The 27,482-nt window shown below is 47.1% G+C and overlaps 1 protein-coding gene and 1 long non-coding RNA gene across 10 annotated transcripts in view; one reads left to right on the top strand and one right to left on the bottom strand.

Moving 5' to 3' along the window:
- Positions 1 to 2,362: 2,362 nt before the first annotated feature.
- On the bottom strand, positions 2,363 to 12,904 carry LOC135251038 (uncharacterized). Of its 3 annotated transcripts, none has more exons than XR_010329071.1 (4): positions 12,795 to 12,904; positions 11,110 to 11,176; positions 4,866 to 4,964; positions 2,363 to 2,650 (listed from the first exon to the last, which is right to left on the bottom strand). It is a non-coding gene; the product is annotated as an uncharacterized LOC135251038 (long non-coding RNA). The 3 variants fall into 3 exon arrangements; XR_010329070.1 differs by lacking the exon at positions 12,795 to 12,904 and adding an exon at positions 11,595 to 11,722; XR_010329072.1 differs by lacking the exon at positions 12,795 to 12,904 and adding an exon at positions 11,595 to 11,722 and having other exon boundaries at positions 2,363 to 2,647.
- Positions 11,053 to 27,482, top strand: part of LOC135251035 (trafficking kinesin-binding protein 2-like) — a 26,082-nt gene continuing 9,652 nt past the window's right edge. Inside the window, exons 1-9 of one of the 7 annotated variants that reach the window (XM_064327999.1) lie at positions 11,053 to 11,210; positions 12,001 to 12,049; positions 13,429 to 13,521; positions 17,714 to 17,968; positions 18,602 to 18,775; positions 23,943 to 24,002; positions 25,001 to 25,077; positions 25,984 to 26,100; positions 26,837 to 27,046. In XM_064327999.1, coding sequence (XP_064184069.1) covers positions 17,917 to 17,968; positions 18,602 to 18,775; positions 23,943 to 24,002; positions 25,001 to 25,077; positions 25,984 to 26,100; positions 26,837 to 27,046 — 690 coding nt within the window. In that variant the 5' untranslated portion in view covers positions 11,053 to 11,210; positions 12,001 to 12,049; positions 13,429 to 13,521; positions 17,714 to 17,916. Of the gene's footprint in view, positions 11,211 to 11,691; positions 12,050 to 13,428; positions 13,522 to 17,713; positions 17,969 to 18,601; positions 18,776 to 20,170; positions 21,026 to 23,942; positions 24,003 to 25,000; positions 25,078 to 25,983; positions 26,101 to 26,836; positions 27,047 to 27,482 lie in introns of those variants that run through there. The other 6 variants (XM_064328001.1, XM_064328000.1, XM_064328002.1 and 3 more) reach the window with 6 other exon arrangements.

The following is a 27,482-nucleotide window of genomic DNA, read 5'->3' as shown; positions in this document are numbered from 1 at the left end:
GCGAGGATTTAAACAGGAATGTTTTTCATTTTTATTGGATGGGATAGTGTTGGAAGGAAACAGTAAATAAAACCGATATATCACATTTTATAATGGAGTTATAAAATGAACATAAAGCAGGGCTGCCCAAACCTGTCATGTAGGTTTTCATTTCACCCCGAATTTGGCACACCTGATTACTGTATGTTTATTAGCTGTTCAACGAGATCTTTAGCCATTCAATGAGGTGTGCTTTGTTAGGGTTGGAGCGAAAACCTGAAGGATGGTAAATCTACAAAATCTGGGTTGGGCAGCAATGCTATAAAGGATCAGTGTTCATTCTGTCATGTTTTATCCTTGAGGTCAAGTAATGGCACATCCTCAAGTCTAAACCCATATCGACACCAAGCACCCACTCCATACACACACTGATCATGGTGTGCGTAACCAGTGAAAGTGAACAATGTGCAAGGAAAGTTGACCTATGAAAGATCAGCGTGTGTGGACGTGGGTGTGTGTGGCAGTATTTGTGAGTATATGAGTGCCTGTGCTTGTGTGGGTATGTGAGTATATGAGTGCCTGTGCTTGTGTGGGTATGTGAGTATATGAGTGCCTGTGCTTGTGTGGGTATGTGAGTATATGAGTGCCTGTGCTTGTGTGAGTATGTGAGTATATGAGTGCCTGTGCTTGTGTGAGTATGTGAGTATATGAGTGCCTGTGCTTGTGTGAGTATGTGAGTATATGAGTGCCTGTGCTTGTGTCAGTATGTGAGTATATGAGTGCCTGTGCTTGTGTGGGTATGTGAGTATATGAGTGCCTGTGCTTGTGTCAGTATGTGAGTATATGAGTGCCTGTGCTTGTGTGAGTATGTGAGTATATAAGTGCCTGTGCTTGTGTGAGTATGTGAGTATATAAGTGCCTGTGCTTGTGTCAGTATGTGAGTATATGAGTGCCTGTGCTTGTGTCAGTATGTGAGTATATGAGTGCCTGTGCTTGTGTGGTTATGTGAGTATATGAGTGCCTGTGCTTGTGTCAGTATGTGAGTATATGAGTGCCTGTGCTTGTGTCAGTATGTGAGTATATGAGTGTCTGTGCTTGTGTGGGTATGTGAGTATATGAGTGTCTGTGCTTGTGTGAGTATGTGAGTATATGAGTGCCTGTGCTTGTGTGAGTATGTGAGTATATGAGTGCCTGTGCTTGTGTCAGTATGTGAGTATATGAGTGCCTGTGCTTGTGTGGGTATGTGAGTATATGAGTGCCTGTGCTTGAGTGGGTATGTGAGTATATGAGTGCTTGTGCTTGTGTGAGTATGTAAGTATATGAGTGCCTGTGCTTGAGTGGGTATGTGAGTATATGAGTGCCTGTGCTTGTGTCAGTATGTGAGTATATGAGTGCCTGTGCTTGTGTGGGTATGTGAGTATATGAGTGCCTGTGCTTGTGTCAGTATGTGAGTATATGAGTGCCTGTGCTTGTGTGGGTATGTGAGTATATGAGTGCCTGTGCTTGTGTGGGTATGTGAGTATATGAGTGCCTGTGCTTGTGTGGGTATGTGAGTATATGAGTGCCTGTGCTTGTGTGGGTATGTGAGTATATGAGTGCCTGTGCTTGTGTGAGTATGTGAGTATATGAGTGCCTGTGCTTGTGTGGGTATGTGAGTATATGAGTGCCTGTGCTTGTGTGGGTATGTGAGTATATGAGTGCCTGTGCTTGTGTGAGTATGTGAGCATATGAGTGTCTGTGCTTGTGTGGGTATGTGAGTATATGAGTGCCTGTGCTTGTGTGGGTATGTGAGTATATGAGTGCCTGTGGTTGTGTTGGGTATGTGAGTATATGAGTGCCTGTGCTTGTGTTGGGTATGTGAGTATATGAGTGCTTGTGCGTATGTGATTAGACCCACACATGGGGTGTGGAATGTCTCAGCCGCTCCCCCGTGCCCCGGATCTGGCCTGCCGTTCAAGGGGCTTGTGGGTACACTGGCATTTCAAGGTGCCCTGTGGAATGTAGAGGTGGGTCTCTCCTCCAGATGCCCAAGGAACACACCAGGACTACAACGAAAGTGCTGAGCCTGGCCTAGAATGAGTTAGAGCCGCCCTCTTATGTTTGAGAGATTGACTTTCATAATGAGCGGCCTTGGCACTGCATCCATCACACCAGGTCGGCTAGTCTAGTCTAGTCTACATGTGCGTGTTATTCACCTGGTGAGATACCACTGATCCACTTCCCTGCCTAGTGAATAATGCTTATTGGACAGTTTAGCGTCTTCCCTGTCTGACAGCTGCCTTCCCCAGTGCACAACCTGCTCTCTGTCCTCCTCGACAGATGAGACAGAAGCGCATTAATCTGACACGAGAGGAAAGGAGGCCATTATTACAGAGAATCCCAGAATAGAGCTCTTTTATTACAAGCCGGTCCGGTGGTGGTGGCGAGGTAATTACAGAGAGCGCTTCTCGCACATAAAAAAGGTTGCGCTGCTGAAACCAGGAACCTCAATAAAGGCCGGATTAGAAAATCCATCGCTCTTTTTTTTCATTTTTTTGTACATTTTTTTCAGTCAAATTTTGTTTTATGTCGGGTTTCAGCAAGCTGCTTTGTGGCTGGCTTCTCAGCCCTGCGGTCGGAAAATCCGTTCTCTTGTGGGAAACTGGGATACCACTCCTGGACTTTACATCTGCTGAGAGAAAAGGAGAGAGGGAGAGAAACTTACAGAGAGAGAGAGAGGGAGAGTGAGAGAGAGAAAAGCTGTTTATCTCCAGTTCAGATTTCACATCATTACCTTTGAAAAGGAACAGAGCACAGAACCTGGCTGGTGAAAGCGTGGAAGTCGACCGCCATTCTCTCAGAAGAGCGCTGAGAGATTAAAGGGAAGCTTCTCCTCCCAGCCCTCCTGATAAATTCAACAGATCGGTGACATGAAATAAAAATGGAAATGAATCGCGCGTAGATATTTCACACGGGCGCATCACCCGAACATCGCGGGCCCGCGACAGACAGAGGCCATTCCTGAGGCTTCCTGCGTCTGGAGGGGAGGCGGGCGGGGGGGGAGCGGTGACCGAGGTGGCGGACCCGAGCGCGCCGCCCCCGCCCCCGGCAGCCTCGGCGCTGTGAAGTGTTGTAATTAGCGCGGTGATGAAGGCCAGCGGTCGCGTCCCCGGCGTGATTACAGATGGCCGGCTCTGAGGGGGGAAATGGAGGGGGCTGGGGACAGCGGTGATTCTCTGTGATTTGGGCGCTGCGTCACGTTTCTCTTTTTTTTTTACGGTGGGCGCTGCTTTGATGCCCCCGCTGCGGTCGGGGAGTCGGGCGCCCCTCGGGCAGTAAACAACGCACACCGCTGCCGGGGCGGCGTTCAGGAGGGCGCCCCGTTCGCGCCCCGTGTCTGAATCTCCGCCGGTGTGTAGTTGTCGAATCGTTTCCTGCATGCAGCCCGCTGGCATTACATGCGGTGTGTTGCCCCAACGACCGCCTTCCTTTCCAATCAACCTACCCTACGCATCTGTCCCAACACCCACAGTCCACTCCGCACACGCATAAACCACCTCTAACCCGGGCCCACACCCTGTCACGCCAGTGGGGCGGGGCAGGAACAGAGAGGAGACCTCCTCATCACTCAGTAATCCACACACTTAAGCATCTTTTCACACCTTGACAGGTGTAACCCATGAAACGCACACTTATATAGACTTCCTGAGCTTTCCCTCCATTCCGCACTGAAGGGATGATTCTTATGGACTTCTGATTCACCAGAATATACATGAGCATATTTACCCTTGCATTCTGTGGCGTCCTGTGCATGTGTGTAATTATTGTTCACGCTCCACACTCCAAGCGCCACTGGGAAGCCTGAATCACTGCCTGACGAGGGTGATGATAATGGCACTTTCACCTTCACAAACCTCAGTAAACATTCAGCCACCTTCAGCGGGAATTATTACTCAATGGCACTGGAATGTTTTTTTTTTTTTTTGCCGTTGAAAGATGTTTTTATCTATGTACCAAAAAAAACCCCAGAATGAAACATTCATCATCAAAGCCAAGCGCGATATATTTTTAGGGGATAATTTTCCTAAAATGAAAGATAGAGAAAGAGGAGTCTTGTTCCCCCATGTTTGCCGTGGTTGGTTCTGTCCTCCGGTGAGCTGTGCTGAGACAGAACCAGACTACCCCCTCCCCACCCTCCCCCACCAACTGCCACCACCCTCTTTCATCCCAGCGATGTCAGCCAGGAGGAACCAGGGGGCACTCAGGGAGAGAGGGACGCAGACGGAGAGACAGGCCCAGCTGAAGAGGAGAGGAGGGAGGGTGGCATCGAGGGATGCTACTACACAGAGAGAGGGGGGGGGAGAGTGAGTGAGAGACAGAGAGAGAGAGAGAGAGACTCCAGCTTTGACAGCAGATGACCACACTCTCGACCAGCAGCATGCAGGCGCCCACCACAGGTCAATATTGACCCCAGGAGCAATTATAACTCGCACTGTCGCAAGGCGCACACACTGCTGACCTTTGCAGCACATTTTCATTTCTGTATACTTTTCCATCTTTCCCCCCCTTTCCCCCCTTTATTTCTCCTAATTTGTTTGTGAATTTGCCTTGTTGGGTTATGGGAGAGGGGGGCACACCACAGGAAATTATCTCTAAAAATGGACTGAATGGATGATGGATGTCCACTTTTCAGATTGAGTGTTTATATTACATTTCCAAAAAATTAATATAAAAATAAATATTCACCATCACCACATTAATAATAATAATAATAAGAAGAATCAAAATTATTATTGTTGCAGTCGCTTAGTATTGGTGTTGATGTTAGGTCATTTGAAATTCATGAGATATAAAATAAATGGCAAAGCCGAAAATAAAATGAAGTAATGTCAAGCAGTGCTGGGTACCTGGGTTCTTTCGCCTGGCCAGTGAATTTCCACACTGCCTCGATAGGAAGGCAGTGTTCCGGACGGCAGAGGGCAAGCTACAGTCTGTTCTTCCGTGCCCTGTCAATCAGTGAAGGAAAAGTAGTTAAATTACTCTGTTAGCCATACGTGTAATTACAGCTTGCCAACATGTTACTAAATCTGCCTCCACTGGCTTTCTGGTTTTGTTTTTTCCTCCTTCTCTCGTCTTTTGAAGGAGCTCTAATTGGGGGAGGCAGTGTGTCGGGATTAGAGGCTCTCAGCCTTAAACCCCAACACCCCTCACCACTTTTTACCGCGCTCCCCCCCCCTCCGAATTCGCTGAGAATTGGACTGCGTGAGGAGTGCAGGTCGTAGCTTTTCGCCTGTCTCCTCCCCTTTGAGTCCCCACTGGTCCCACAGGGGTGACATACGTATGTACCTGATGTCACACAGGTGATTTATTGGAACACGGGAGTATGCACTGAAGGATCATAGACTTCAGTGCTGGGCTGGGCAGTGCTGTCCTAATTTACTGTATAATGTCACATTATTCCTCAACATTCATAATCAGATTCAGATTGGGATAATTCCCCCCCAGGCGCCATGCTTTTTTTCTGATCTTTCACCCACTTCCTGTGAGGCCCATAAATGAGCACCACGTCTGCCACCTCATTGCCCCACCTTGGCTTCTGAGTTTGTTTTTATCCGCTGAGCGGCGATGACACACGGCTGGTGTGCGGAGGGAAGAGGGGAGAGACGCGGTTGTTGTTTGAAACGAGGTCAGGAGGGAGTATCAGGGGCATTAGTGTGGAGCGGTCCTCTGCGGTCGAGCTCGGGTCCAGGGGCTTGGCTCCCCACCGCTCCCTGGTGGAAGCGGCTTGAGAGGGGGGGGTCGAGTTTGCTTTAAACCCCACCGGCCCTCGGGAGACTGAGGGATAACACTCGCGCTCGGAATTACGCTGGGCCCCGGCTGCCCCTGCGGTGTGCTTGGGAGGGCGAGAGGCTGTCGGAGCTGGGGGCAGATATGAGGCTGCAATCAATCAGAGGCTTTCACCACCTCTCCTCTCCGGTCTTCCCTGCTCCGCAGCTGGCCCAGAGAGGGGCTGCAGTCCCTGCGGGTCGCTCCCTCTGATTTCAGCTCTCCGCTCCTGCTCTAACTGCGCAGCCCCAGCCGGCCTGTCACAGCCTGTCAGAGGGATCACGTATGGGGCACAGGGACTGATTAACAGACCCCATAATGCCATTTATGTGAAAAAAGAGGGCACGTCATCCCCATTAGTGCTCTGTGGACCTCTCACTCTGGGACAGTAATTTAGGCTGAAAGGGCTTTGGGAGCAGTTGCTGTCTTGTTCCCATTCTGTGAGATGGACGTTGAGGTAATGCACACGGCCTCTTCAGCCGAAACGTTTAAAAATTGAACACCGTTAGTCCTGACTTCTAGTGAGCTGATTCCCGGGGGGGGGGGGGTGACATCATGACTCATATCTCTGTCCACTGCTCTCTGGTGCTGCTCTGATCAGTCTCTGTTAGGCCTGGTCCTGTGGCTCCTGGAGCCTGACGATGCATGTGCATCTCCTCAGAAACATGGCCAAGGGTCACATGGTCAGGAGAGGAATGCATCACATGACAGGAGCTTGTCATCGCCAGGACCCCACTGCCTGAGATGGACTCCTGAAGCCACAAGCAGACGGATTGAGTGGGATCAGTGAATGGGGCAGGCATGGAGAGGAAGATGTAGAATACAGTAGGTCAGCAGAGGCTAGAGGCCAATGCAGGGCTGATGTGGAATTTTACACCTTTCTTGTCTGTCCAAATAGTGGATGACATGCACAAGCACACACACACACGCGCACACACACACACACACACATAGACATACACACACAAATACACACACACACACAAATGCAGATGCACAAGCCCACACACGCACTCACACACACACACACACACACACACACACACTCTCTCCCACACACACACACACACAGGGCCAAGAGATTTCACTACCCTGCACTGGTCAATCTCAAGAAAATTGACATAAAAAAGACATGTATTTGACAGTCCCACCTAGAAATGATTCTGATGTCTATGAGTCAAAAATTATAATTGCGTTTACTAACACAAGTAAACAATTATGTATTCTCATTGCTCCTCTGAATAATTTCTAAAACAAAGCTCAAGATCTCAAATGGCAGTCATGTGATATTCAGGTGAGGGTTCAAGATGGTAAACAGTCCTATAAATATTCCAGTTATAGCAACAACAAAAAAAAAGGTGCTGAAATGAAAGTCCTGTTACAAAACAATTCCAGCGAAAGGAAGAGTTCAGAGGGCAGTTGTATTCAGATTACTGCTTCAAGAAATAGATAAGCTGACTGAAATTGAGTGCTATAAAACATAGGAGTGATGTGACCCCAAATATTATGACTTAACTGGTCACTAGATAATTTTCTCTCGATTTGGAATGCTGAATTTCTGTATTTTCGGATTCATTGCCTGTCAACTCAGGGAAGCTACAAGCAGACGTTCTGCACTGAAACACATGATGTGAACCCGTTGTGTCTCTTCACTCCACAGCCCCCCAGTAAAGCGCACGCAGGTACTGAGTCACAGGGGGAGGACACACTAGGAAAAACACCTTAAATATTCTGCCACATCCACAATCTGACAAAAGGAAACTTTTTCTATGAGACATTGTATACAGCTGGGAATAATCTGAGTGAAAAAAATCAATCTGTGAACTTCAGGTAGGTCTAGAAAGAGAGAGAGCACCATTTTCTGTCATTTATCTCCATGTAGGGTTTGTGAGCTCAGTGGTTTAGAGACCCTGAGATAATCCTCCCTGCTTATACAACTGGAAACACATTCCAATAGCCAGCTCAAATGCCACATAGATGTTATGGGTGAGCACATCAGAGATTCAGATCAGATTCGGATTCAGATCAAATTTATTATCCCACACAGGGAAATTCCTTTGGTCCAGTGCTCCAGACATAAAAACACCATAAAAACCACAGTAAACACAATTGAATACACGGTAAGACCACAACATAAGCATAATGAAACACATTTGATAACATTGAGACAGAATAAAACAACAACAAAACAATAAAAAATAAATAATAATAATAAATTAAAAACAGTCAATCCAAATCAGTAAAATCAAGTTTGATATAAAAGTGCAAAAGTGCGAGTGACATATAGGGCATTCACAGTTTTCATCCATCCTCCTGTGCGCTCTGTGAACAACTTTTGAAGATACAAATTTTAATTCACCTGTATAGCACAGAGAAAAAAATCAGCTTCTAATGAGCACTGTTAACTCATAGGTCTCAGCCTTTGGCAGGCACAGAGCTGAGACTTGGAGTTTGAACATGTGAGGGTGACTCGTAAAACTTCAGTGACAACCGAATGGAAAATTCCTGGCTATCAGGGCGACTGCCGCCAGGACAAAGGACACACAGATGGTGACAGGAAGAAGGTTAAAAAATTAGCACACCTTCAAGTTCTGCACAGGGTCACACCACCCATTACCACAAATTGTCACACTTCACACTGTGTGGAGTGCGATGAAGCTGTCACCGTGCTCCTCAGATACGTGCAGAAAAGATTAAATACACAACACTGGCACTGAGGTTTTAAAAGTTTGGCTGTGTGTTCTTCAATGCAGATGTTCTTCTGTAAGTATCTGCACAGCACTACTGTCCATCTCTGCTCAGCATAATTTTGTTTAATGCATCCTTCGAAAGAAAAAAAGGGCCACATTCAAACCCTGTCATTTCTGCTTATGGCCAGCAGAGGGCACACCAACTTAGAGAACACCTGTGCATTACAAGGTCATCCTCTGATCAACTGATCTGCACAATGACAGACCATAGTCACACACTGTCCCTGTGTCCACTCTACCATATATAATCACACAAATTGCTGTCCCCTGAATGTCATGTTTGCAATCCCCCGTACGTAACAGTTGGGCAATCCTTCCTCATACACACAAGCCAGTGCCAGTGAATGAACATTATAATTCTAACCCAGCAGTGAGTAGAATGGGCGTGGCCAGCCTGAGGTCTAGAGCAAGAATGGGAAGTATGCTGCTGCCGTGGTGCTGGCGAAACTGTGGGCTTCTCATTTCCGAACCACTGCTGCCCAGACCGCATCTCTGCATCTCCCTCACTCTCTCTGTTTTGCTCTCCTTACCCATTTCAACTATAAAACACTTCCGAAGTCCTACTCCACCCAGCACTTTTACTGCGTATATTAAAGGACACCCTGAGGACAGCTAGACTACAGTAGCACACACTTGTTATGCTTCCCTGCCTTGTTGTTTTCTTTGTGGAGTTTGTGTGCTTCGGACACCTCAGGTCTCATAGTGGAAATACTCTTTATAACACACCTCTTTTCTATAACACAACAAAATCAGTTCAGTACACATCAAACTGACTCTGAGCTGAGCGATTAACCCAGTGCTATTTGGAGAACCTTTTAACGTATAGCTCTACATGCTGTTATTACGGTTTATGAGATATGCTTTTGGCCTCTGTTAACCTTGGTGAGGGCAATGTACAAGTTATTACGACTAAAATTAAATGAAAGGTCACATCCCTCACAGAAAGGCAGGCTAACAAACAAACCAATAAATTTTAACCCTTGCTCCTTTGAGAAAGGAAAAATGATGGGTGACAGCAAAAATGAAATTAAATAATGAAATAATTTTCCTCTTGACCAGTAAATGAGTATAACTTACTGAAGAATTGAGGTAGAACTTTCAGACTAGTAAAATCTCCAGTTCAGCAAAAATTAACAGGACACAAGCACAGAAAATCATGCATACACACACACACACACACACATATTCATGAACAGGCCCACACACACACACACACACATGTACAGGCACACACACACACATGCACACACACACACATACATGTACAGGCACACACACACACACACACATACATGTACAAACACACACACATATGAACACACACACATACATATAAATGCACAGGCACATACACACACACACACACATGCAGAATCACACTACTGCAGTATTCATATGTGAATCATGCCCAAGCTCTACAGTGATGAAACAGAAGACTGTTCAATAGAAGGACACAGTCAGCTCATCCCTACAGCTGCAAAAGGAGATGAGTTGAGTTAAACTTCTGTAACTTAAGTGCATCACTGACATTTAATCTGTTTGGGTGAAATTTCTGTTTTGGATCCATTTAAAAACAGAATATAAAACAAGTTGGTAGAACAAAAACAAATCTACATTTCATGCACGGAGAAAACATTCTTGCTATTTAACCTTTGATCAGAACAAAAAATCTATACTGTTCAGCACAAGCAAACCAGATATTTTTGAGGACACAGAAAATCAAATTGCTCAAGATATGTCCACTAGAGGGCCTGCTTCCCTCACAGTTTAAGTAAGGCAAAGGAGCAATAGATGGGATTACTTTAGGTCACAGTGGTGTCAAACTCATGCCATGGAGGGCCGTGTGTATGCAGGTTTTCATTCCAGCCTCAGATCTTGATTATATAATTAGTTAAATTATTTGCTGAATTAGGGATGCAGGTTTGTGCACAATGGTGACCCGACGTCTATGGTGACCCGCATTGTCTAAATAAAAATTTTCTTATATTCTGTGCTTCAATGCAGTTAAACGCATATGGCTGAATGAGTAATTGGACTCAATTAAGGCAGCATTAATTGGTTGGAATGAAAACCTGCATACACACGGCCCTCCATGGCACGAGTTTGACACCACTGCTTTAGGACAAGTATAACTATATATACATGAAAACAGTGCAGAGAGATGGCAGCATACTAGAGCATGTGAGGGTTGGGATTTGGTGGAGAGTAGACCAAGAACTGGAGTGTTTCATTTCACAGCACAGGGAAATACAGCATTTAAGGGTCCTAACCCCTGGACAATGCTTCTGTGTATCACTACAAAACTCAGCCCTCAGGTCACTCTGCTGGACCAGTGAGATTGCTGCTCTCCTGTTTTCCATTACCTCAGCCTGCCCTCACCTGTAAGACCTGAATAGACTCATCCCACAATTATCCAATTGGCAAGCAGTTAGCTGCACATAGGCATCAGGCCAACCACTTTATCACTTACAGCTGAGAAACCATTAACAAAGCAACAATGTGCTGCAAACTCATTTTTACCACTGACTACACAACTACACATAATTTACATACAAAATACAAAAATAATTCTCACCAAAAGGACATTCTGATAGGGAGTTCTTTTTCCTGATTTGTTTCACTTCCGGGAAGGTCATTTCTTTCTTTAAAAAAAGGGTGGTGGGGAGTTAATATGAGGTGAGTGTACTGGCTGAGGTGTAGTAAAAAAGAAAGAAAAATAACAAATAAAAAAGTGACAATTATTTTCTGTGCTGTAGGCCTACATACAATTCACAATTATAAGACAATTACAATTGAGCATCATCCAAGGAACATTGTCTTGGCTAGCTGAACTGGGGAACCGTTTCTTAACTTTAAGCATGTCGTGATAAACACACTTGTGGTAGATGGATTGTGAGTCCAATGGCCCTTGGGCATGAACATCTATAAGGCCCCTGCCTTACTGAGCGGGGTTTGTTGGGTCCATTGAGGGTCCCCTCATCCCTGGGCCTGAGCCTGACAGGTTCATTCAGCAATTCAGGCTCATCAGCATTTTTCATTACACCCTTATCCTACACTCACCCAAGTCCATAGGTTTTCAGTCACCTGACACTTGGGATCTTTGGAACCTTAGCCTAAAACTGTGATGTCATTGAAAATAGCACATAATTGAAGTTACCACTTATCTCCCATCCTTATGTGGAGATAAGGTTTATTTCAGGGCTGGTTTGTTGACAACAGATTCCAAGAGGTCATTTAATGCTCACAAAATTGTGTAATGAGGACAGCAAGAGTATTTGTCGGCTTTTAATTTAAAGCTTGTTTCGTACTTAGTCACAGATTAAACTCCTATTTTAATAATGAAGCGCGCATTAGATTCTGGCTCGCATGAAAGTGTGTCATTCACGTCTTGTTTTGATGACGTTTTGTAGTTCTATGCCCCGAACCATCCCCAGGCTTACTGTTGTCTTTTGTTTCTGTTCCTGAGATGACAGGATCACGTGTGAATTTGTACTGATGTAAAGCAGTTCTTTAAGGTAAGTTCTAATTATATATTTCTTGAATATATATTTTTATTTCTAGCCGTCGTTAGGGTGCCATTATTTTCAAAATAAAGTAAAATAGACCGAGTGAAAGACAAGGATGTCCCTGGACTGCTAGTGTTAGCTACAGTAGCTTGTTCTCCCGCTACTGATTTCATGCTGTTGTCTGACATGTCAGACCGAGGCAGCCTGACTCAATCACTGCGCTGAAATGGCTAAACTCTCGTCTCTTTATTTGCAGATTGCAGATACAGAGTTTATCAAGCTAACAACTATATTGGTATTTTCACGGACCGAGAATAGCTGGAATTTACGTAGAGCTACTTAAACAGGATGGCAACACTGGATAACCTAATGCATTCAATTAGCTAGCTACTGCTGGCAGTTGTACGTTAGCTAGCTAATATCGCGAAGCAGAAACTGAACCGAATTCAGAAGATAGATTGATGCACATGCACAAAATGAAACGAACTGTTTTGAAAAAATGAGGATTTCCTCATTTGCAAGCTTGGCAGATACTGTTCCTATTTCAGTCAACTTGTGTTTTGAATGTAGTTGTCGAACAGTTACAATAACGTTAAGTTAGCATTGATGGAGATCGCGTTTTTAGATGGTTCTGCCAGCTAACTTTGAAGTCCAGGCTCTAAAAAAATACGCAACCACAGATCCACTTTTTCCGTATTGATTCTATCTTTAAACGAGCAGAATAAACGTAATTTTTTAAGTTGACTTAGCCTACTACATTTTCCACTTCTCATCTGCGAATTGTGAAAATTGTTGAATCGCTATCAACAGGCACAAACATGATGCATTGCGTTAGCTAACCTGTAACTATTCAGCTGCTTTTATCCTCGCATGGCAAGCAATTTTGTCATTTTTGAGAAATATTTTCCATTGTTTTTCCATTATCATAGAATTATTTCAGTCATTACTATGTTTGGTTCTCTTCCAGAGACAGAGCTAATTGTTCTGGCCCAGAATGTGTGCGCTGCAAGAGATACAAAAAGCTATATAGCAGTATTATTAAGAGATTGAATAAACACACTAACATTTTTCCTTACACGTTGTATCCTGTTTGCCTCGAACTGGTTAGATGGGTTGTGTCTTGCTAAACGAACAAAGCCGAATCTGATTTAGAGGGGGGGCGGGAATGTAAATGACAGGATTCTGTCTTTCTCACGCAAAATCGAAGAAACTGTTTTCATGATATGCGAGGATTTGCGGAAATGCCTTAAAAATATGAACGGGCGACTTCGTAAAGCTGTGAGATGCAGTTATTGATTCGCAGCTGTTCTGAGTGTCATGCCAAACATAACTGACTCAAAGATCCCTCCAACTGTCGTGCATAACTGAGCTAATTTAATTTTCAACAGATAATTGGAGTCCGTGTTCTTCGAATTATCCTGGGGTTACTGAGAACCTACAGCACGGCTTGTCTCTTACAGGACTGCTGGGTCACAATTTAGGTATGTTCAAGGTTGGACAAGGCGTCTTGATGTACTATAGTGTACTGTCCTGCTGGCCTCTTTCAAAAGAGGCAGGCTGCACAGAGTCAACTGTTAGAATACCAGTTGCTCACATTAGGACACGTTACGGCAAAGTCCAGTTATAGGTATTTTGGAAGGGAAACTGCGTGTTGGTGCATTGACTGACAGATTTCTTAGACTACTGTTTTGTGTTGAAGGAGGCAGCTATCTATATCCGACTATCTATATCCATTGATGAGATTGACGCTACTGAAATGGGCGTTTGTTACCAGTAAGCTGTCATCATCCTTGATTTAAAACTATCCTTTTCATCTGAGAGAATTGCTAAAATGATATGGTAGTCGCTTTTAACTTCCTGTTTTTGTGATATCATTTCACACAAAAAATACTTCACAGACATCTCTACAATGTTGTTATCTAGTGTGATGCCATAAACAGTATTAATACCCAGTGTTTCACTGTAGTCAGGGTCTTCTTGCCCTGTGTTTTAAATATTAGCATTGTTGCCTGTATTGTACTGACGTGTTTTAGATCCTTTTACTCTCAGAAGATATTGTAAATAGGCCTACGTGTTGGCATCTCTTTTCTTCTGTGCCCGCTCAGTTGTAGGCTGTGAAGGAAGTTCGCTCGCGCTATAAAAACCAGCACAGTGACTAATGCCCAGCTGCTCTCTGACTGTCCTCCACTAGCTCCGCCCCTCAGGCTCTTTGACCTCTTTGTTGTCCTTGTCAAGCCAAGGGCAGGCTTGGCTGGAAGTGCTGGTCTCTCTTCCTGTGGGATCCCATTCCTTTTAAGGCGTCAACACTTCTAGTGAACAGTAGGCAATTAAAACATCTTTTCTTATGTCCTTCAAGACACAAGGAAGGTGCTCTGGTCTAACCAGTCCTTTACTGAGGTTCCTGTCAGTCTACTTGGGAACGCAGAAACACTGTTGTTGGCTTTGTAGCAGATTTCTTGCTCGGAACTTCATTGTCCTGAGCAATATAAAAAGTTTTGGTTAAAAATTTGTCCACAAATCACATGCTACAAGCAACAGGTTGGCCATAGGAGGGAAGTAGCTATTGTGCTTTTTGCATGTAGTTGGAATCAACAATGCAGTCTTCAGTGTTGTTTAATTTTTAAGATAATAGCGCTGGCTTAGAGTATGAGAGCAATTATCTGCTTATTTTGTGTTTGTACGTGGTCCTGAAGGCGTGATTGGCTTTGTTTTAACTGTAGTTTGTGTTTGTTTTGCTCATTTTAGGGGAAGTGAAGAGTACAAAATTCTGCCTGTACATTTTCAGCCACGGTGCATAAATTCAAATGGTCTTCGGGTTGCACCCTCCTGCTCTCACTTTGATTCGGCATTTAAAGGGTCTTTTTGCTAACACCTGCCGATGAAACGTTCACAAAAATGCAAATGCATAATCTGCATAACATTTACGTTTTTACATTTGGGCGTTTAGCCGTCGCTCTTACCCAGAGCGATTTACGCAGCGTATGTGCCCCGTACGTCCAATCTGTTTATACAGCTGGATACTTACTGGAGCAATTCAGGTTAAGTACCTTGCTGAAGATTACAACGACAATGTACCATCTGGGAATTGTAGTCTTCAGATCTTGGAGTTGCAAGCCCAGTTCCCTAACTATTAACGCTACGCTGCTGCCCAGCCCATAACGAGGGGGCTGCAGACCAGCTTCTGCATTCAACACGGGGAATTGACACACTTGGGTCTATTCGAAGAAGGTGAGCAGTTTTTCAATGTGCTCTGAGGAAATGTATGCTGAATAGTGAATGGAGAAAGCCCGTTTCACACTGTTAATGCTGGTTAACTACCAGCCTGGGATTATTCCCTGAATTTGGACAGGAGGAGCAAAGAGAATGCTTAAACTGACGCACAGGCAATGAAAGAATATGGGTGGATGACATACAGCAGATAGGCATTTGTCATGTAATTGTCTTCATGATTCTTAGTCAAGGAACATCAATAAAAACTGGTTTATGGCAATGATCTGTTTAAAAGTTAGATTTCTGCCACTGTTCTTAGCTGTTGTTTGCTGTACTCCTGGAGTGCTTTTTACCTCCTGAAAAATGATTTTAGCGAATGAATAGTCTGTATGATGTAGGCTACTGCTGCAAGTCGGAAATCAAAGCCACTCAACTGCCTTCTCTTAAGCACACAACAGGAAGTGTGTTTTTCCTTCCTGCCACATTGTTTGTGATGATAGGCCTCTGAAATAGAGTGTATATGCAGATTATTGCATATGTACATGAATGCGTGTTTGTGTGTGTGTATGCACACATGATACTACAGTTACGTGTACATGTGTTAGGTTTAGATGTCTTCTTTGCATAGTCTGAAGAAATCTGCAGCCATTTCTTTGATGTGAAAAGCAGGGGTTCTCCCCAGTTGGTATCGAGTGTTTTTGAGACATGCGTCGCAGGCACTGCAAAGACTTTGGCACGAGGAGGGAGGGGCGGAGCCACAATGTGTGATGAAGCGAAGACACAGACATCCCCAGCGCAGTGTGACTGCAGGGAGGTTAACTTTACTACACCGCTGCACACACAAGCACAGAGATAAAGGCTGAGATATGGGCCTCCAGCACGCTCCATGTCATTGTTGGTTTATTTCTCAGAGCATCAGGTCCATACGCTCCCCAGACTGAAGGACGGGTCAAGGGCATTCCCGCTTGTGTCTTAAGCTCTTCTTCTACAAAGCTATTTTAAGCGAGCACAATGCTTTAAATTGGATGGGGGGGGAGACGGAGTGCTGGAATGTTTGAAACTGACCATTGCGCAGATGGAGAGAGAGAGAGGGAGAGAGAGAGAGCACAGGGTCTCAGACAGGGAGTGGATTTGATTGGTCCTGACATTTCCAGGCCACAGAGAATGTAATGCTTGTGGTTTATCTTGTGTGAAGCGGAAGGGTAGGGGTGAGTGGTGTTGTGTAGTGTCGCGTGGCACGGTTCGCGCTGTACGGTCACGCTTCACGGTCTCTCACCTGCGGTCGTGCGACACGGTCGTGCTCTGCGGTCTCGCTGTACAGTCACGCTCCACGGTCTCTCACCTACAGTCGTTACATTACATTACATTACAGGCATTTAGCAGACGCTCTTATCCAGAGCGACATACACAACATAGCATTTTACATTGTATCCATTTATACAGCTGGATACATACTGAAGCAATTACGGTTAAGTACCTTACCCGGGAATCGAACCTGCAACCTTTCGGTTACAAGCCCAGTTCCTTACCCACTGTGCTACACTCTGTCCAGTCGTGCGACACGGTCGTGCTCTGTGGTCAAGCTGTACAGTCATGCGACACGGTCGTGCTCTGTGGTCAAGCTGTACAGTCATGCGACACGGTTGTGCTCTGTGGTCTCGCTGTACAGTCGTGCTCTGCGGTCACACTATATAGTTGTGCGACACGGTCGTGCTCTGTGGTCACGCTGTACAGTTGTGCGACGTGGTTGTGCTCTGCGGTCTCACTGTACAGTCGTGCGACACGGTCGTGCTCTGTGGTCACGCTGTACAGTCGTGCGACACGGTCGTGCTCTGTGGTCACGCTGTACAGTCGTGCGACACGGTCGTGCTCTGTGGTCACGCTGTACAGTTGTGCGACGTGGTTGTGCTCTGCGGTCTCACTGTACAGTCGTGCGACACGGTCGTGCTCTGTGGTCACGCTGTACAGTCGTGCGACACGGTCGTGCTCTGTGGTCACGCTGTACAGTCGTGCGACACGGTCCTGCTCTGCGGTCACGTCCCTGCTGTGAGCGGTCTCTCCCCTCCGTGCCGTAGGATCGCTCGTCTCTGTGCAGCCTCTCTCTGTTTCTGTCGCCGCTGCTCCGCTGAGATGCACGCCTCTCCCTCTTCCCTCCTCCTGCTTGTCTATTCCTGTCCTTCCTCTTTCTCTCGTTCCCCGCTTCTCGTAGGTGTTCGTTCTGATGTTTATGTGAAATTTTGTTGCCAGGATAAAACCCTTGAGATGGAACTTCTCCTATTTGAAGGAGTCCTGGAAAGCACGCATTTGTGTACAGTATATCTAAGGCAGCGATAAAATTAAGATTAGACTCAGGTCAATGGGCAATACCTGGATGTAATAACCATTAGATAAGATAAGAAAAATATAATTGTAAAATAAATGGGCCTCTTTGTTTATATGTGTTCCCTCTTTCGTGTGTTTCAGACGAATTGAAGGCGCTTGTGGAGAACACCGTGCGACTCAGGATCTTCCGTCCCATTGGTTGCCAAACGCCTTGAGTCTTCCGACACCTTGACCCCGCCCCCACCCCCACCCCATCCCCCTGCCCCTCACCTGGTAGGGCAGAATGTGAGGCCCCTCCCCTTGCCCCTCCCCCCGGGTCCGTGTGCCAGTGCGCTGGCGGGGAGATGTTTGAAGTGAAGCCCATGAGCGTGGAGAAGGAGCCGGCCCCCTGCCCCGGTGAGTCCCGCTCGCCGCTGAGCTCCCCGGGCCCCAGCCAATCACAGCGAAGGGTTCAGCAGGGTTCACGCTCCCTTGCCAGACTCGCGAAGGATTAGCCGGTTAGCTGAGTGCTCTTACTCTGTCCCACTGAACTACATAGGCACCCGTCTGGAATAATGCACAGCCTCTAGCACTGGAGCTGAGAGACAGGGAGAGAGAGAGAGAGCTCCCACATCCCCCACCTCCACACACACACACACACACACACACACACACAGATGTGCATGCCCGCTCACACACATTTTTCTGCACTGCTGCAAGCCCTGTTCAGAGTTCAGATTTCTTTTTCTTGGATTTGCTGATCTGTGTAGATGTGTCTTATGTAATGCTGCAGTTTTTTATTTTTAGAATTGGGAACCGCATACAACTTGCAGTACATACACACTCACGCACGTGCACACGCACACACACACACACACACGCACACACACATACACACACACAGGCACATAGGCACATATCTCTGAAAGAAAATGTCAGTGGGCAAGGAGGCCCTTCCGTAAGGCACAGTGTAGTTCTGCCGCCTCATGGAACGGCAGGTGAATGTGGAGTTATGGCTGCCGATGCTGACCTCCCTGTCCCTGTCCTCAGATGAGGGCCATAAGGACTGTGGGTCGGGCCCCGCCCACGTTGAGCTGCGCAGCTCAGACGGCGAGTCCCTGTACCTGTACGACAGCCAGGACTGGGCCCTGTCCCCCAGCTGCTCACCTGAAGAGAGCAGCGCCGTCTCCCCCATGCTGGCCGAGGAGACCTTCCGCTACATGAGTGAGTCACAGCGCGAGAGAGACTGTGTGTGTGTGTGTGTCTGTCTGTGTGGCTGGTTGTGTGTGTGTGTGTGTGCGTGCGTCAGTGTGTCTGTCTGTGTAGCTGTTTGTGTGTTTATGTGTGTGTGTCTGTGTGTGTGTGTGTGTGTCTGTCTGTGTGGCTGGTTGTGTGTGTGTGTGTGTGTCTGTCTGTGTGTGTGTGTCTGTCTGTGGCTGGTTGTGTGTGTGTGTGTGTGTGTGTGCGTGCGTCAGTGTGCCTGCCTGCGCATGCAGCCTTACCCAGCAGTGTTCTGGAACTTTCCACATTTAGGGGTCAGGAGTAAAGGCGAGGCTGAAAAGACATCCTGGAAAAGCAGCTCTGCCAAGTTGTCAGCTTAAGGCCCAGTGATATTTACAGAAGTTTTCCATTACCACGCTAATGCAAACAAAGTTGTAACATCATCAGGCTAAATGGATCATGTATACCAAATAAACGATGGCCTGCTACCAGCTGGTTTACTAACTAGCAATGCAGTGCACGCGGTCACTGTCACACATCCATGTGATATACTCATGCCAAAGTTCCCGTAGGTGTACATGTACATTAAAATGTGGCAGGACATTTGCTGGCTTTATTCACATTTTTTTGTCATTAGCAAGCTGCTTAGTAAAATTAATTTAGCTCTGTGAGTGTGTGTGTGTGCGCGTATCTGTGTGTGTTTTTACATGTCTGTGAGTGTGTGTGTGTGTGTGTGTGCGCGTGCGCGTATCTGTGTGTGTTTTTACATGTCTGTGAGTGTGTGTGTGTGTGTGTGCGCGTGCGCTGCGCGTATCTGTGTGTGTTTTGCATGTCTGTGTGTGTGTGTGTGTGTGTGTGTGAGTTGTGTGTATGTGTGTGTGTGTGTGTGTGTGTGTGTGTGTGTTTGTGTGTGTGTGTGTGTGTTTGTATGTGTATGAAGGTACACATACATGCTTGTGCATGCTTGCGCGTGTGTTGCTCAGGTAGCGGGGGTTCCCATTAAGACGCGCTATTGCTCCCGCGCGGGTTAATTAGCGCTGGTGTTTGTGCAGCCCTGGCAGGATGAGAGAGAGAGAGTGCCTGTGACACGCCGTTTGATGTCCACTCGCCCGCGGGGAGGACGGGGGGGGGGGGGCGGGGGGTTAAGCAGAGACACGGGGCCCCTGTCAAGGGGGCCGCTTGTCCCGGGTGACCGTGCCCGAGAGTCGCGGCCGAGCGCCGCTTCCGCCCCCGCGGGGGTGGAGCGAGAGGGGGGCCCGCGCGCGGGGGGTCCGGCGCCCCGTACAGAGGGCCCCGTTGTGCCGCGCTGACACCGCCGCCGCCCCGTCAATGTCTGTCTGTCAGAACGACGGGGGAGGAGGGGGGGGGAGCGGCCGGTCTGGAGGTCTTCCAAAATAAGTATGTAGCCTATTTATACTGCCGCCTGTTTGGGAGCTGTCAACAAACCGAAAGTGAAGAGCAAGATTCCCTGTCCTCGCGGGTTTGCGCTGACGGCGCTACGTCTGACGGCGCGGCCGCCTGTGTCCATTCATGCCGCCGCCGCGCCGCTGTGCCTCCTGACCCCGCAACGAAGCCCCCTCAGAAAAGATCCCATTCACTCCGTCTGCCCCGCCCCCGCCTCGCCGGCCGCGCGTCCGATTGGCCAGACGGCGGGTGGCCTTGTGACCTAGAAATACAGTATGTAGGGTAGCAGATGGACGGTGTGTGTGTGTGTGTGTGTGTGTGGGTGTCAGTGCCCAGAGAGCAGAGACTGCTGAGCTGTTTTTTTCTGTATGCGTTAGCAGAGCTGTGTTCATGCCACAGCCTGTATGTATCTGGATCACTTGTGTGTGTGTGTGTGCGCGTCTCTGTGCGTTAGTGTGTGTGTTTGTGTTGGCGTGTGTATGCATGTGTGTGTCTCTGTATTTGTGTGTATTTGTGTGTGCGCGCGCGTGTGTGTGTGTGTATATGCGTGAGTGCGAGACAGAGAGTTGGTGTCTGCAGTGCCCTGTGTGTCCACGTAAGTTGCCAGGGACAGATTAATTCAGAGAGCTGCTCTATAAGTGCCATGCAGTGGCTGAGAGCAGAATCGGGTCTAACGTCATAGCACAGAGAGTCATGAGAGAGAGAGAGAGAGAGGGCTGGGAGGGGCAGAGAGAGGAGAGCAGACGGAAGGAGCAGAATAAAGGAACGGGATGTTAAGAGCAGCCATGCCGGCGTTCGGCTCTACCGTGGGCAGTAATGATGAGCTGTATGAGAATTTCACTGTGGAAGGTGAGCAAACTGCAGGGACTGAATGTGAGACCACTGTCTGTGTTCATGTACTTGTGTGCATGCGTGTGGGAGTATAGGTCTGTGTGTGTGTTTGTGTGTATGCGTGTGTGCATGTGTGTGTATCTGTATGTGTGTGTGTCTATATGTGTGTGTGTAGTTGGTAAAAGCACTGTTGAAAGCACTGTAACAGTGATATGTCTGCAAGGTCACTCAGGGTACAAAAGCAGACTGTGCAGAGGCAGCATGGGAAATGTAGTTTTGTTTTGTGAGGGGGGGTACAATTCCTGTGCGCTGCAGTCCATCCTGATCTGTCCCAGGTCTCACATCACGTGCCGTCATGTTGGCACCCTGCGGCTCCAGGACAAGGGGACCTCCTCTCTCCTCCTGCCCGAAGAGGAGACGTGTCCTCTGTCTCTCATAGGCCCTGGAGCTGCGGAGGGAGAGGCTGGCTCCACACGGCTGTGTTCTGAAGTGCCTGATTGAGCGGTTTTGGGCACGGTGCAATTTGTGCTCCATTTCTGCATGATAAATTAGACCCGCGGTGCTCTAAATTCCCATCTGGTATCTGGTGCTGGCCCGCTCTTGGAGAGCTGAGAGCCTTTCATATTTCTCTCTATGACTTTCCGACCACAGTTTGGGCAGCGTTGGTGTCATCACTTCTATTTATGTTTATTCAATTGTTAGTATATTAGTACATTAGTTATGTTATTTATTAATGTAGTAATGCAGTGTTGCATTGTGTTTGTAATGAAAGATCATGTTGTCACACACTGTGCTTCTACACAGTGTACAGTGGTATACTCACCGGCATCCACATTACATGGGAGATGGGGGGGTGGTGATGACTGGAAAATGCTGGCTAGTGGAGTATAACAGCTTTATTTGGGCTGACTGGGAAGAATTGCTGGGCAAATTATGTAGACAATTTAAGTCTCACAAACATTGGGTCAGATTCAGGCCAAATCACCTTTCTTTACTTCTCAGCACAGATTTTCCACACTCAGTCACTCCTGCACAGAGCAAATATTAAACCTATTGTTTGAACTTGTATACAGTTTAGCTTTCCGACCCATATTAACTGGCTGTCTCTATTCAGTACACTTCAGTTGTCTGTGAATACAGCTGAAGATGTGTGCAGTATTGATCTGGGCTGGGATGAAGTTTGTGATGTCAGTGAAGTGACTCCCTAGTGTTTTGCAGTGATGGGTTTGTAAATACAGAACACAAATGCATTTGCTATTCAGATTGTAGTTGGCTCTTAAATCCATTAGAAGAAGAGTGTTGAGAGTGGTATAAGACTGCAGTTTTTGTGAACTTATAATTGAGGGTAGTAGGTGATATTTGAGGGTTGTAGGTGATATTTGAGAGTGAAATATTTGAGGTCATTTGAGGCTGAAGCCAAGATGCTTTGTCTTTTGTTAAATCAATGGCACTTTTTATCAATAAGTGTTCTGGATAAGTGTTAGGTCACACTGTATATGCATCTTTGGTTTGTTTTGAGTGAATCCTGTCTGGTGTATTTTGTGATCGTTCTTGTCCTGTGCTCTCTGTGAGAGATCCACGCTATGAACAGCGCACCAGTCTCAGTGTAAGCTGCGGTTAATCACAGGGGAAAGCGCTGTCCCTGCCTCACAAGGTCAGAGCGGAGTCTGAGGCACAGTGCGCTGCCGTCCCGGAGCAGGAGGCTGGCGCCTGATGAGTTTGAGTTTGGAGCCCAGGGCTATTTTTAGCGCTGGCTGTTATTCTGGGTGGCTGCTGGGGGTGGGGGGTTGGGGCAGAGGCTGGGAAATGGCCAGATTAGAGCCGTAGGTCATGGTATACAGATGACTGGAGGGCCTGAGCGCTATACTCATGCAGCCTATAATGATAGTAATTATAAATGGAGTGTGGGGGGGGGGGGGGGCAGTGCTGGCATAACTGCCATCGATTCTTCCCTCACAGCACACCAGAAGACTCTCAGTTACCTGTGAGAGAGTGCACTTTTACGACTCGAGAACGAAAGTGTTTTTATCTTTTCCAAATTGAGGGTTTTGGGAGCATGCTCTGGAATGTTTTTCTTCCTTTTCAAGTGAACGTTTGTGGAGATTGAAAGCCTAAGAAGCTAGGTAGCATAGATATGACTGCCTGAATAATTTTCTTTCTTTTCAGCTTACTAGCAAGCAAGGTTTCAATAGCCACTTGTAGGCTTAGTAGAGGTCACTTACAGTGAAGGTAATTTATGTCTATCTCATCTGTTGGCTGTCTTGCAACGCATTCATTTTATTTGGTAATGCAAGTGTATAAGGGAATATGTCACATAAAGGAGTTTTGACTTTTGTTTTTGGCTGGACCGCAACAACGGGGCCAGCCCTACAAACGCAAATGTCTGTGAGTGAGTGAGTGATGACGTTACACCATTGGTCGGCCGAGTTATGAAGCTACACCATTGGTCGGCCGGATCACGTGTGTTAGGTCCAGCCATATACTAGGTTTTGACCTGGTCGTGTTATTTTACATTTGTGGTAGATTTATTCCAAAAATGTCCATACATTGTCCAGTAATATATTTAGCTTTTTATGTGTTGTAGGCCTATATAGTATAGGTTGTAATTTTTTAAATATTATATTATATTATGTAGGTGGTAGGAGATCTGTTTTCTGGCTGTTTTCTCTTGCTTTGCCTTGGCTTTGGAGACTAATGAAGGGACTGTTCCTCTCCTTCATCCAGGTGCCCTCACTGAGCGAGGGGCCCACAGCTGCTGGCTAGTTGTGCAATACCAGGCGGTAAATCTCCCCAAAGCCACTGCTGTTCCGTAAAATATAGTCTTTTTTAGGTTGTGTGTTCCCGCTTTCTTTCGTTCCCCCGCTTTCTCTCTCTCTCTCTGTGGATTTGCCCCTTAACTCTTCTCTTTTCTTCCCTCGTTCTTTGTCTCTGTCAGCCTACCTTGCTTTGGAGCCCTCCTCCTATTCTCACCCTGGCTCCCACTGCCTCTCTCAAGGTAAAGTTTGCCTGGTCTGTTATTTCATCTTTCTCTCTGTCCCCTTCCCCTTTCTGTGTGATGCTGGGTGTCTATGCCACAGTCTGTGTCCTCTCTCGGTCCATGTCCTCGTTTGGCTATGCTTTAATCTTTGCCTCCTTGTTTCTTTCACCCCTTTGTCATCCAGCTCTGTTTGCATCTCAGTCTGTTAGCATCCCGATCTGTTGGCATCCCACTCTGTTTGCATCTTGCTCTGTTGGCATATGTTAGCATCAAACTCTGTCAGCATGTGTTAGCATCCCGCTCTGTTAGCATGTGTTAGCATCCCACTCTGCTCCTCTAGAGCATTCTGGGAATCTCCAGCCTTCCTGCAGCCTCATGCTACTCAATGATGTAGTGGCCTGCGTGGGGCAGCCTGTCAGCCCCAGAAGTGCTGGAGTTCCCTCCCCTAGCTGTAGCCCAGGCAACAGAGTGCTGCTCGGGCCAGGCTTCTACTGTAGGCAGCTTGTAGTGGAACCGTGTAGAGCTGAGAGCCTGCGTAGTGTCCCAGAGTGGAGAGCAGAGGAAAGAGGCGTGTTGTGCGCATGCGTGAGAGCTGAGAGCTTGGGTGAGAGCTGTGAGCTTGGGTGGGAGCTGAGAGCTTGGATGGAAGCTGAGAACTTGGGTGAGAGCTGAGAGTTTGAGTGGGAGCTGAGAGCTTGGGTGAGAGCTGAGAGCTTGGGTGAGAGCTGTGAGCTTGGGTGAGAGCTGTGAGTTTGGGTGGGAGCTGAGAGCTTGGATGGAAGCTGAGAACTTGGGTGAGAGCTGAGAGTTTGAGTGGGAGCTGAGAGCTTGGGTGAGAGCTGAGAGCTTGGGTGAGAGCTGAGAGCTTGGGTGAGAGCTGAGAGCTTGTGTGGGAGCTGAGAGTTTGTGTGGGAGCTGAGAGCTTGTGTGGGAGCTGAGAGTTTGTGTGGGAGCTGAGAGCTTGTGTGGGAGCTGAGAGTTACTTCTGTGCTGAGCGCCTCTCCGTCTCTCTTCAGTCCTCAGTGGTGATAGGGTGGACCAGATGACCAAGACCTACAATGACGTCGATGTGGTGACACACCTGCTGGCTGAGGTGGGTCCTCGATTTCCCCCCATGCTGCAGTTTTGAGGGTTTCGCCCTGGCAGAATGTACAACACTCTGAGAGCTTAGTATTATGGTCTGTCTGACATTCTGGTCAGAAATGTGTTATTAAAATGTGAATGCTCTTTATGTCATTTTACTGTGCAATAGAGATAAATAATTTTTAATTATTGCACCCTAGATCAATGTTTGTATGCCTACCGTATAATGAAACATTTTAATCCATGCCGTTATTTCTGCATTTCTGAACTGGTAGAAAATGTCTTTGTGCTGCCCTCTAACGTTTGAAAAATGCTTTTTGCATTCCACTCTGGCCCCGCCCCAGCCATGATGCCAGAGTACCTAATATAAATGTCAATCAAAATTGTTGCCACCCACAGATTTGTCTGTTCACTTTTTATTATGACGGAACACTGCCGTTACTTGATTGGCTGGTTTCAACCAACATTTTCAAACTGGTGAAACATAGCAGCCTGTTTATAAACTCTCATATCCCACATAACCGTCCAATAAAATATGTTTATGAGAAACTTCTAAAATTGCATATTTGATCTGCAACGCCTAGTTTGACTATTTGATCTGAGTTTCATGAGCCAGGCACAGCTATGCTGTGCAAATTCATTTTCATATGGAATACTTTATGCAAATGAGATGGGCACACCTACTCCATCCACCCCAGGAAGCGTTTTTCAAAATTGTGCAGTAGGCAGTTGATAGAAAAGCATGCGGCGCTGTCAGGCTTGACTCTTACAAAGCTTGTCTCTGTGTCCCAAAGCTATACTGTCTGCAGATATAGCCCTTTAACCCTGAGCTATGGACTTGCAGATGAGGTCATTACTTAACGGCAGGGTTGTGAGTGGCTGTGATTGGTTGACTGTGACGCTCCCCTGTGTGCAGCGGGACCGGGATCTGGAGCTGGCCGCGCGCATCGGCCAGTCCCTGCTGCAGAGGAACCACCTGCTGCAGGAGCGCAACGAGTCTGTGGAGGAGCAGCTAGCAGAGGCCCTGGATCGGGTGAGGAGTCTCAGACTGTACACATACAGCACAGACATATCAGATAATAACACACACTCACACACATACAGGACACACACACACACACACACACACACACACAGGACACACACACACACACACACACACACATACGTACAGGACACGCACACACACACACACACACACACACACACATACGTACAGGACACACACACACATACACACACACATACGTACAGGACACACACACACACACACACACCACACACACACAACACACACATCATACTACAACACACACATACACACATACGTACAGGACACACGTGCATACTCACACACACACACACACACACACTCACATACATACAGGACACACACATACGTACACATACGTACAGGACACACACACACACTCACATACGTACAGGACACACACATGCATACTCTCACACACACACACACACACACGGCATACTACACACACACACCACATACGTACAGGACACAACACACATACACATCACATACGACAGGACACACTGCATACTCACACACACGCACCACACACACACACACACACACACATACAGACACACACACACAGACACACACGCACAAACACACATACATGCAGGACACACACGCACACACACACATACATACATACATACAGGACACGCACGCACACACACACACACACACACACACACTCACTCGCACACTGTGCTGACTCCCTCTCTCCCTGTCCCAGGTGCACCAGCTGCAGCATGAGCTGAGTAAGAAGGACGAGCTGCTGCGCATGGTGGCCAGCGCCTCGGAGGAGAGCGAGACCGACTCCAGCTGCTCCACGCCGCTGCGCCACAGCCAGTCCCTGGGCGCCGCGCTCGCCCTCAGCCAGCTGGAGGCGCTGCAGAGCAAGCTGCAGGAGCTGGAGGAGGAGAACCTGGCCCTCCGCTCTGAGGTACGCCCTCCGCACTCCACACTGTGCCGCATGTACCTTCAGAACGGCTCACCCCTGCACATTACCACAGACTGCAGATTACGCCACAGACCACAGATTACACCACTGACCACAGATTACAGCACTGACCACAGATTACAGCACTGACCACAGATTACACAGATTACAGCACAGATCACATATCACTCAGATTACACCACAGGTCATATATTACACAGATTACCCCACAGATTATATATAAATCCACCAGATACTCAGCTTTGTGTTCTTAATATTGAAAATTCTGTCTTCATTTTGTTGACACCAGTGTAAATTCAGAAAGGGGCATGACTAAGGACAATACCATTGCAGTAGTCTCTGCTTAGACTGATACCTACCTGATACTCCTATAGTTAGGAGGAAGGCAGGGTGGTAGGAATGTCCCGCAGGAGCTGAC

This window comes from Anguilla rostrata, chromosome 3 (assembly GCF_018555375.3).
Source record: "Anguilla rostrata isolate EN2019 chromosome 3, ASM1855537v3, whole genome shotgun sequence".
NCBI classification, from domain to species: Eukaryota; Metazoa; Chordata; class Actinopteri; order Anguilliformes; family Anguillidae; genus Anguilla; species Anguilla rostrata.
The sequence above is the reverse complement of the archived record's forward strand: the minus strand, read 5'-3'. Positions and strand labels throughout refer to the sequence as shown.